At 42.4% G+C, this 10,841-nt stretch overlaps 1 protein-coding gene across 8 annotated transcripts in view; it reads left to right on the top strand.

The window, feature by feature from the left end:
• Positions 1 to 2,222: 2,222 nt before the first annotated feature.
• Positions 2,223 to 10,841, top strand: part of SFSWAP (splicing factor SWAP) — a 113,625-nt gene continuing 105,006 nt past the window's right edge. For 2 of the 8 annotated variants that reach the window (XM_087880307.1, XM_034435841.3), the window contains exons 1-4: positions 2,284 to 2,723; positions 6,548 to 6,685; positions 7,075 to 7,244; positions 7,925 to 8,059. In XM_087880307.1, the coding sequence (XP_087736433.1) occupies positions 6,609 to 6,685; positions 7,075 to 7,244; positions 7,925 to 8,059 (382 nt within the window). In that variant the 5' untranslated portion in view covers positions 2,284 to 2,723; positions 6,548 to 6,608. Of the gene's footprint in view, positions 2,724 to 6,547; positions 6,686 to 6,942; positions 7,245 to 7,924; positions 8,060 to 10,841 lie in introns of those variants that run through there. The other 6 variants (XM_087880308.1, XM_034435837.3, XM_034435839.3 and 3 more) reach the window with 6 other exon arrangements.

The raw sequence follows: 10,841 nt of genomic DNA, 5'->3' as shown, positions 1-10,841 counted from the left end.
ACTGGACTTTCTTGTTTTTCTTTGAAGATATTTCGCTTCTCATCCCAGAAGTTTCTTCAGCTCTGACTGGATGGTGAGGAATGGAAGGATTTATATTCCTTGCAGACAGCTGGATATTTGCATCCTTTTAGAGAGTCGTTGAGGCCACTTGGAGGTTTATCTGTGTCCTCAGGGTCACCTGAATAGTGCAAATGGGAGTGGAGCCTTCTTGATTTCAGGATGTTTTCTGCCCTGTGTCCCTTTACTGTTGACCACTGTTGCTCCACACCCATTTGCATTACTCAACGTCCCATGTAATTTTTGATTGCCACCTATACTCAGATTTGAGGGAACATCAACTGGGCAGGATCTTTTATACCAGCACCCCTAAGTCTAAAGAGCACTTTTTGCAACATTGTCTGTTAGGTTCTAACTTGCAGTTGGTGAAATGGATTGCCAAATTTGCGGTAAAGTTGATGGAAAAAAGGACAAAGTTGGTGCAGCAGAATGTGGTAGATTGTAGGAAAGACCATTTGATCTAATAATGTAATTTTAATAGTAGTTTTAAGACTGATTGGGTAGATGCAGGGCTGACATTATAATATAATTTTAATCATATTTAAATCGTATCTCAAATGATTGTATTTTATCCCAATTTCATTTTAGATCGTATTTTATTCTAATTGCATTTTTAATCGTGCGTTATTCCAATTTCATTTAAATTGTTTTACCAAACTTTTGTAATGATTTGTTTCTGGAACTCTGCACTTTGATATGGCCCAAGGGCTAATCAATAAATAAATTCATTCATTCATTACTCAAGTGACCCTGAAAATACAAATAACCCTCCAAGTGGCCTCAATGACTCTCCAGAAGAATGCAAATGGCCAGCTGTCCGCAAGAAGTATAAATCCTTCCATTCCTCACCATCCAGTCAGAGCTGAAGAAACTTCTTGGATGAGAAGTGAAATGTCTTCAAAGAAAAACAAGAAAGTCCAGTTGCCTCCTGAAAAAGCATCTATTCTATTCTATTCTATTCCATTCCATTCCATTCCCTATTCTATTCCATTCCATTCCATTCCCTATTCTATTCTATTCTATTCCATTCCCTATTCTATTCTATTCCATTCCATTCCATTCTATACCATTCCATTCAATTCCATTCCCTTTTCATTTCTATTCTATTATTCTATTATTCTATTCTATTCTATTTCTATTCTATTCCATTCCATTCCATTCTATACCATTCCATTCCATTCCCCATTCCATTCTATTCCATTCCATTCCATTCCCTTTTCGTTTCTATTCTATTATTCTATTCTATTCTATTATTCTATTCTATTCTATTCTATTCTATTCCATTCCCTATTCCATTCCATTCCATTCCCTATTCTATTCTATTCTATTCCATTCTATACCATTCCGTTCCATTCCATTCCCTTTTCATTTCTATTCTATTATTCTATTATTCTATTCTATTCTATTTCTATTCTATTCCATTCCATTCCCTATTCCATTCCATTCCATTCCCTATTCTATTCTATTCTATTCTATTCTATTCTATTCTATTCCATTCCATTCCATTCTATACCATTCCGTTCCATTCCATTCCATTCCATTCCATTCCATTCCATTCCATTCCATTCCATTCCCTATTCTATTCTATTCTATTCTATTCTCTGCTTCTCCCTCTCCCTCCAGTGTGCTGCAGCTGCCTAAAAAAGCCAACACAGTCCTAAACTGCATCAATGAAAGGGGTTGGACTAGAAGACCTCGAGGGCCCCTTCCACCTCTGATTCTGAAAATAGTGGGGAAAATGGGGAGGAAAAAGGAGAATGGAACAAAGTCTTAGAGAAAAGGAAGGGGAGAAAGAAAAGGACTGACTTCCGAGTCTTTTGGGCACAATATAAGAAGATAACAACACAATCTGCAACTCTGCATCTGATTACAATCAAAGGGAGACTTTTGAAGCTCCTCCTCCCGCCCCTCCCTTCATTGAAACCCCGCCCCCTTTTTCTTTCCTCGCTCCTCTCAGGACTTCCCATTCGGGATCGCACTTTCGCCGCGGCGTAGCTTTTTTTTTTTTTTTATAAACCTTCAATCCGCCCTCTTCGTTCTCTACACAAAACCGCCCCCCCCTCTTTTTTTTTTTCAAACGCCTGGTTCGGACTTTTTTTTTTTTAATTGATTCATTTTCAAACCCGCCTCAAGCTCGTGACGAATCGGCCGAAGGAGAAGGTCCTTTCGAATCTGCGGCGCGAGAGGAAACACTTCCGGCCGTTCCTCGTCCTCGGACCGGAAGTCACTGCCCGCCATTTTCTGGCGGCTGATGGCGGCGTCAGGGAGGCCGTGGCGGCCGCTACTGCCCTGCGAGGGGTCCCGGTGAGGCGACGCCCGGGCGGCTTTTTTTCCCTTCTCCGGTTCTCGAGCGGCGACTTCTTCGGGGCCATGTACGCCGGGCGGCCAAGCGGGGCGGAGGCTTCGGCGGCGCCTGCTGGGCGGACGCTGAGCTCTGTGGGAGCGCTCCCGTCAGCGTCAGCAGCGGCGGCGGCCTCGCCCGGCGGCCCGAGCGGCGGCGAAGGCGGGAGCGGCGGCGGCGGCGGGGTGGTCGTCGGTGGCCGCGTGGAGCTGCTGGTCTTCGGCTACGCCTGCAAGCTGTTCCGCGACGACGAGAAGGCGCTGCAGCAGGAGCAAGGCCGCCACTTGATCCCCTGGATGGGCGAGGCCTCCATCATGATCGATAGGTCGGTGCACAGCAACCCCCCCGCCCGACTATCGCTGCTCTCGTTGTGCTTCTTCTTCTCCTCGCCCTCCTTGTGGGTCTCTGGGGAGGGGGGGGGGGAAGGGAGGGAAGGGTGGGGTGGGGGGAGGGGTTGTCAGGGATCCTCTGCCAAGCAGGACAAGGGAGAGCTGGGCCCAGGCGAGGAAAGGCTTATTATTATTATTATTATTATTATTATTATTATTATTATTATTATTATTATTATTATCATTATCACCCCCTGCCTTCTCCTATAAGCAAGGCTAAGCTTACAGTTCCCCATCTCTGGCTGGTTTCCCTGGCTGCTTTCAAAAGGCTGGACTACAACTCCCATCCCCGTCTGTCTTTCCTGTCTGATTTCAGACAGGCTGGACTACAACTCCCATCCCCTCTGTCTTCCCTGTCTGATTTCAGACAGCCTGGACTACATCTCCCATCCCTGTCTCTGATTTCAGACAGGCTGGACTACAATTCCCATCCCCATGTATCTTTGTCTGGTTTTGGATAGCCTGAACTGCAATTCCCATCCCTATCCAGCATCCCTGGCTGTTTTCACACAGGCTGGACTACATCTCCCATCCTTGTTGTTTGTGGTTTTGGGATATGTGGACTACAATCCCCATCCAGCATATCTAGCTGTTTCCGGATACCCTATGCTAAACGAATACCTCCACTTAGTTGTGCAGGGTTATAAATTTCATAATCTGTAGTTAACTTATTAAATGTGCTGAATTGCGACTCCCATCATCCATTTCCGCCTCCCTGGTGATCTCTACATGCTGGACTACAACTCCCACTGGCCCATCTATCCGGGTTGGAGATGACTGCCAAGGCCCCATAATTCCAATAAAATTGGAAATCCAATAAAATAAAAATATTGAATTTTGTTGCTTCCATTCAGCTGTTAGTTCATTGTAGAAGGAATTCCCAAGATTACCAGTAAAAAACTTTTGTATATTAGGTTGTTGTAACCCCATAAAATTGGACAGTGTGTTTGTTTTTGTGTAAACAATCTAATTATATAATTTGAGCTGTTGGAAAAGCTGTACTTCAAGTTACTGCGAGTTCTTGGTAAATAACAAATCTTGCCGTCACTTGGTTATAATACCAGGGCACAAACATAATGTAGTGTAACCTTAAAAAACTTATTAGTGGAAGTGCTAAGTCACATTTCAACTTTTTTCTAAAAAAAATATATATCTGCAAATATAGCTTCTGAGTAGCTTTCAGAAATCATGTATTGGGTTAATTACCTATGATAGTTTGTTTATGACAGAAGCCTGGATAAAGATGTCTCCCCAAAAAGGCTGCTGTTTTTTTGTGGTGTACATATAGAAAGTTTGATTTGGTAAAAGCAGCTTTCAAAGGAACAACAATTATTTATAAAATGTGTGGTTTTAACACTGAGACTGCACAAATCCTTCACTTATTTGAATGGTTTTTAGACCATGAAAGCTACCTACCTTTAAGGTGATGCTGGCTTGGTTTTTGATGGAAGAGACCAGCATGGCTACTCCTCTAAAGTTGGGTGTGATATGGCTCCTATAATAGTTGTTTTTTAAAAAAAAGATTAAGAGCTTCCCTTGCCTGTTGAGCTAGTCAAGGCACAGCAGAACTTTAAAAAAACAAACAAACTACAAAAATTTGTAGTTTCCTTTAGATTCCAGCAAAGCCAGCTTTGGGAATCTAGAAAGCTCCAAGGTTTATCTAATCTAGATAAATCTAAAAAGCTTTGTTTTTCGGGCTTTATCTGATCTAGATAAATCTAGAGGTCCCTTCCTCACCTCCCCATCTTCTCTTCCTTCTTGGCAGAGGATGTGTTGTGTTATTTACATTCCCTCCACTTTGAAGGAGTGGATCCTATATAAACTGGGGTTGGAGTACCCTCTTTTCAAACCAAAGTCTTTAATGACTCCTGTTACGAATGGAAGGAAGACTTATTTGCATCTCTGAATGCTTATCCTAGCGAAAACATACTCTCTAGGGCGATAAAGTTAATCTCACGATCTGTTATGCAGTATGACTTTGCCCAGGCCATATTTTTTTCTGCCTGAGTTTCCAATAAATGATGTAAAGCTACAGTCCAAGGTTAATGTGATTCTTGCATTCTCATCCTTCCCTACTACAATTCATTGATGAATCTTGTTTTGCTGCGGTCCCACCCCCCCTCTTCGAAGCAGCATAGTAGCAATCTTTGTAATGGTCCCGTAGAGAAGGTTAAACTGAGGTTTAGTGACTTGACTGTTTTAAAATCCTCCAGGGAATTTCAAGTTTGACAAAGTAGAACCTTGGTTTCCGAATTCCAAATATTCTAATTCACTTAGGGCAATAATGCCGCTTTTAGCGTGATGGAAGTTGTTGCGTGTATTGGCTACACTTGTACGGCTTCTGGCAAAAAACCTTGGTTTTCATTGATTTATAGATAGATGTTCCAGCTGTTTAGTTTAATAGTATTTGTAGCTTCATGGAAACTCGTTTTATTACCACAAAATGGTACAGAATTTAGATAATGGTTCCTGTAATGCTGTTACGCTTGGGGACTCCTGCTATTTAAAGCTAAAACTGACAGGTGGATTCTTTGTCTGGTTGTAATCTGATTGTTTTGGAAGATCAAAGCGTTTCTATTGGCATTTTAGTGAAAAAATGGATAGCCAAAGGGACTGAAAAGGCATTGTTGTTAGCACAATCCCCCTAGTGTAAAGCAAAGAGAGTCTGAAGGCTTTGGTTTGAAAAGAGTGTGTGGCATATTGTAAGAGCTTGCTCCTTCCATTTTTATTTTATTTTTATTTTTTTTTGCTTTACACAATCTTTGTAAGTTTACAAGGTCCCAATTCCCAAATCAAGCCCTACTGGGAACAATACAAAACTCATTAATGATGATTTTTGGCGAAACCTTCGAATGAATTTTCTTTAAACATCCAGAACAAAAACGTACTGTTGGTAACACCATGGCATATGTCTTGTATAAGGTTATGTGGCAATATTTTGTGACTTCCCGGAATCAAACTAAAATGTAAATTAAACATGGATTTGATCATTCAGCTTCATGGTCATCAGTCAAAACAATAGCACATACCAGCCAATGCTCTTTCACAGTTTCTGATAAGGCAAGTTAGCTGAAAACTGTAAAAATGGTAGGAGCAAGCTATGGATATGCTCATGATCTTTTATTATTTTACATTTGTAACTTAAGGAGGTTTGATAGATTTAGTCACTGTAGGAAACTGGCTCTAAATTATTGATTGATAATCTTTCAGAGCGGTGGTTTTGTTTTTTTTATCTTGCTCTCTCTGGAATTGTTTGTTTTTGAGGAAGCAATAATGGCATTGAGACTATGACATCTTAGAAGAAAGTTGCCTTTTTATTCACAAATCTGGTTTTTTAAAAAAAATAAAATAAAGTCTCCTACATTATATTAGTTTTCATCTTTTAACCAAACTTCATATTCCACATTCTTCTTAGAATGGTGGAATGGACTCAGTTGCTCCCTTCTGCTCATATTTTCCCAGCCACAAAGAAAATAGTTTTAAGTCTCAGCCTAATCCTCTTTTAATTACCGGCCTGGCACAGATTATACAAAAAAAATAAATAAATTATTAGCCCAAAGAAAAACTTAAGTGGCTTACAAATACAGACAATTTAAAAAAAAGTGACCAAATGAAATAAACGCCCAACGTAAAACGATGGATATCTAGTTCAGGGGATAGGCGAGCGTTTCCTGCAGAGAACCTCCTTAAATTGCACCAATGTTGCTGTTCCTATGTATGTGTGTCTCTCTATCACATAACCCAGGACTTCTTTCCTCAGCCACATAGCTAGGGGCCGAGCCTAGCCATGATTTTACCTCCAATGGATCCAGGTTTCTTTGATGAAGATTTCTCCTGAGAATGCAAGACTAGCAGAAAAGAAGCGAGGAATTGCCCACCGTTTGGTTCTTACGGATAGGTATTTATGTACTTGGGTTTGTGTAAATGTAAGTAATTTGCCTTTGCAGGAAAAAAAAAACCACAAAAATTTCCCCCTGTTACATAGCCGTTATATATGTCGGCCAAGGTCATTAAATGGTTGAACCACAAACGGTAAGGACGCATAGCAGCTGGTTCCTCTTTGTAGCCGGTTAGATAGTCCGCTTTTAATTGTAATCAGTAACTTCCAAAGGGGCTTGGTTTTTGCGCTTGTTAAAGGAAGTGGGTCAGGAGTGTTGAGTCAGATTTAACGAGTCCCTCGTTTAATTCAGTAGATGGTTCTTTTCCGTTATAGGTGGTAAGTATTGATAGATTTGGCAGGAAACCCAGCCCGAAGTCCCTTGGTTGATCCTCCCCTTCCTGTTGCAGATATGATGGGCGTGGCCACTTGCACGACCTTTCCGAATACGACGCCAAATATTCCACCTGGAACAGAGATTACCAATTGTCCGAAGAGGAAGCTCGAATCGAAGCTCTCTGTGACGAAGAGAGGTATTTAGCCTTGCGTACGGACTTGCTTGAGGAAGAGGCAAGGCAAGGTATAAAAATCTAGGACAATTTCCTGAGAATAGCACGCGTTGAATTTGAAAACAAAAATTGCTTTTCTCCCCCCACCCCCTTTGAAAAAAAATGTAACTTTTTTAAAAAGAAAAAAAATTGTTGTTTCCCACTCGTTATATACTCACTCTTTCTGATATTATTTTGACAGTAACCCAGTGGATTCGAAAAAAAGAGCGTCTTTGCATATCTGAGGACCTCAGGATATAGTTTATTTGTAGTGCCACCCAGAATGGCTGCCCATTCGTTTTGAGGGCAGGCTGAACGTTGCGCGCACTCTTTTAACTGTTCTTCTTTTAACAGTATCGTATCATCGAAAAGTTCACATCTTTTTTCTTCTTCTTCTTCTTCTGTGTTTTGAGTAGAAATGACATTCATGCTTATCTCAGCAGGAGAATTTTTTTAAAATATAAACCCGAGATCATTCCCGCCCCCCCAAAAAAAAGAAGAAGAAAGAAAGCTGATATCTTCTGCCCTTTTTTTGTGTGTTTGGGCGGAAATATCAGTGTCCATACATGACCCACATGGTCAGTTTGCTGTAACGTTTGTGTTTGAATGCTTGGGCGAATTACGTGTTGTTCATTTTTTTAAAAAAAAGAGTTAGCTGTATTTAAACGTTATCCCCCTTTTTAAAAATTGTGTGTTGCTTTTTTTCTTCAAGAGGAAGAATATAAGAGGCTGAGCGAAGCTCTGGCCGAGGATGGATCCTATAATGCAGTGGGATTTACCTACAGTAGTGATTATTACGATCCCTCAGAACCCACTGAGGAGGAAGAACAGCCCTTCAAGGCCAAAGGTAAGAGGAAATTCTGCGGGAAAAAATTGCTTCCTATATGTATCTTGGGAAAAAAATCATATTGGCTGGGCTAAGATTTTGTAGTTCTGTTGATGAAAGGCATTGAATTCCTCAGTTTGGGGACGCCTGTACATGAAACAAACGTCTCTTCCGCTTTCATGCCCAAGGCAGAACTAGAACTCACTGTCTCCTGGTGATTGGCCCAAAGTCACCCAGCCTGCTTCCATGCCCAAGGCAGAACTAGAACTCACCGTCTCCTGGTGATTGGCCCAAAGTCACCCAGCCTGCTTCCATGCCCAAGGCAGAACTAGAACTCACCGTCTCCTGGTGATTGGCCCAAAGTCACCCAGCCTGCTTCCATGCCCAAGGCAGAACTAGAACTCACCGTCTCCTGGTGATTGGCCCAAAGTCACCCAGCCTGCTTCCATGCCCAAGGCAGAACTAGAACTCACCGTCTCCTGGTGATTGGCCCAAAGTCACCTAGCCACCTTTCATGCCTAAAGTGGAACTAGAACTTGTGATTTCCAGGTTTCTAACTTAGTGCCTTAACTACTAGACCAAACTGGCTTTCAAGTATAAAATGTAGTACCTTTTAGAGGCTGAAAGAGTTTCTGTATATTTAAGTACCTTGCAACTGGCATGGAAGTGAGTAATGCAAGCAAGCATATTAGCTTACTCGATCCTTTTAAAAACCCACAGAGAAAGTGAAACCTCCCTCATTCTGATCAGTTCTTTTTCAGATTCCCTGAAATAGTCTTAAACTGTTGCTTCAAATACTTGGGAACGCTTTCTCACCTTTCTTGTTTGAGACATTCAGGTTGCCTTATAGCAGTGTTCCTCAACCTTTCCGGATTTGTGGCCTGGTGCGCGCGGGTACGCGTGTGAATTTGTGCGAGGGGAAGGTGCACAGCTTGAATGGTATGAGCTGTGGGGCTGCGAGTGTCCAGTGCCTGCCACTCAGGAGGGTTGTGAGACCCAACACCCACCATTTCCGGGAGTCAGGCTGCGGGCATCAGTGCATGCAACGAACGCGAGTGGTGCTGCGAGCACCAGTACTTGCCGCTTGCATGAGTCAGGCTGTGTGCCAGCCTGTCACTCACAGGGCCGTGGCCCACAGTTTGGGGATCCCCTGCTTTATAGGATGTAGACTGCATTGTGGCAAAGTCAAATTTTCAATTCATTTTTGCTACCTTGTAGCTGACTAGGGGACTCAGTGGCTAAGACTCTGAGCTTGTCGATCAAAAAGGTCGGCAGTTCAGCGGTTCGAATCCCCAGTGCCGCGTAACGGGGTGAGCTCCCGTGACTTGTCCCAGCTTCTGCCAACCTAGCAGTTTGAAAGCAAGTAACAAAAAATGCAAGTAGAGAAATAAGGACCACCTTTGGTGGGAAGGGAACAGGGTTCCGTGCATCTTTGGCGTTTAGTCATGCCGGCCACATGACCACAGAAACGTCTTCGGACAGCGCTGGCTCTTCAGCTTTGAAACAGAGATGAGCACTCCCCTTTAGAGATGGGAACGACTAGCACATATGTGCGAGTGGAACCTTTACCTTTAGCTGAGGTTGCTCATTGCTTTTCTGTGTGATGTAATAGGCACAACGTGGCTGGTAAAAAAAGTAATATAAAGTGCACCACCAGTTGCTTATACAGTCATACTGCAAGGAACATCCGAGACTGTCATGTTTGATTACAAGTGTCGTTGTTAATCCTTTTTTTGCTGGATTCTCGGTAAATTAAAGTTTAATGATGATCCATTTCCCCCCAGCAGTTTGAGTTCTCCCAGCTTGAGAACAGGGAGAACGGGTAGAGTGGTAGCTAGCTATTACATAGTTAATGCGTGATGTTTGCCCATTGCTCTTTGAGAAACTCAACATGCTTTTAAGAACTTGTAATAGTGAGGCTTACCGTAGTGTCAAATCACACAAGATTTTTCGATGCCGCCAAAAGAGAACCAGATGTTCTTGTGGCAGATCATTAAAACAACTCCCCTGTAGTGAGCTTAGCTGTCTAGGAGCGTCTCTGAAAATATGTTTGTTTGTTTCTCTCTCCCAGTGACAGTGGAAGTAGAAAAAAAAGCATTGCAGGAAATGTTTAACAATAGATAGGGGGAAAAAAATAAGACAGTTGTTAAATCGCTTTGTCTGCTGTACGGTTTGTAGTCCCCGCAGACTTTGGGGTAAGATAACGGCAGTCCTGCATAGAATCCTACTTCCCATGCAACTGACAAATTATGGTTACATTTGAGCCCATTTGTTTGCCGCAGGCATTAGTAGGAGCTGTACATCACAATTGTGGAGAGCCATTAGGACTTGTTTTGTATGGGAGAAGTGAATGTGACCCACATATCCCCTGTGCACAAGTACACACCGCTTGTGTTGAATCTGAGGCTTGCCTTCCCTTCCCCATAATTGAATTACAATTTTGAGATTGCTCTCCCAGATTAAATTGGGAGTGGGGGGGGGGATGCCATTAACAGCTGGGGAAAATTGTAGAAAAGAATTTACGGCTCCATTGATTCTGGGATAGATCAGAAGGTTGTATCTGCTTTGTCTGGTATTAAGCGAGAGCAGAATATCTCCCGTAGTTGTTAAGCAGATCCATCTTAATCTTCCCCCTACTCCTTTTGATGCTGTATCAGCCCCGCTCTGGAGAAACCGGGAGGAGATAGAAGTTGCGTTCTGATGTGGCTTTGCATATTTTCTTCTGATCCCAGTTCTTGCATGTGGCTGTTTAAACATCTCAAGACAGGAAGATAATTGAATTGAGTTCATCTAGTGGTGGACA

Source organism: Pantherophis guttatus, chromosome 17 (assembly GCF_059756535.1).
Source record: "Pantherophis guttatus breed Tessera chromosome 17, ASM5975653v1, whole genome shotgun sequence".
NCBI lineage: Eukaryota > Metazoa > Chordata > Lepidosauria > Squamata > Colubridae > Pantherophis > Pantherophis guttatus.
Note: the sequence above shows the minus strand (reverse complement) of the source record. Positions and strands in the feature narration are given on the sequence as shown.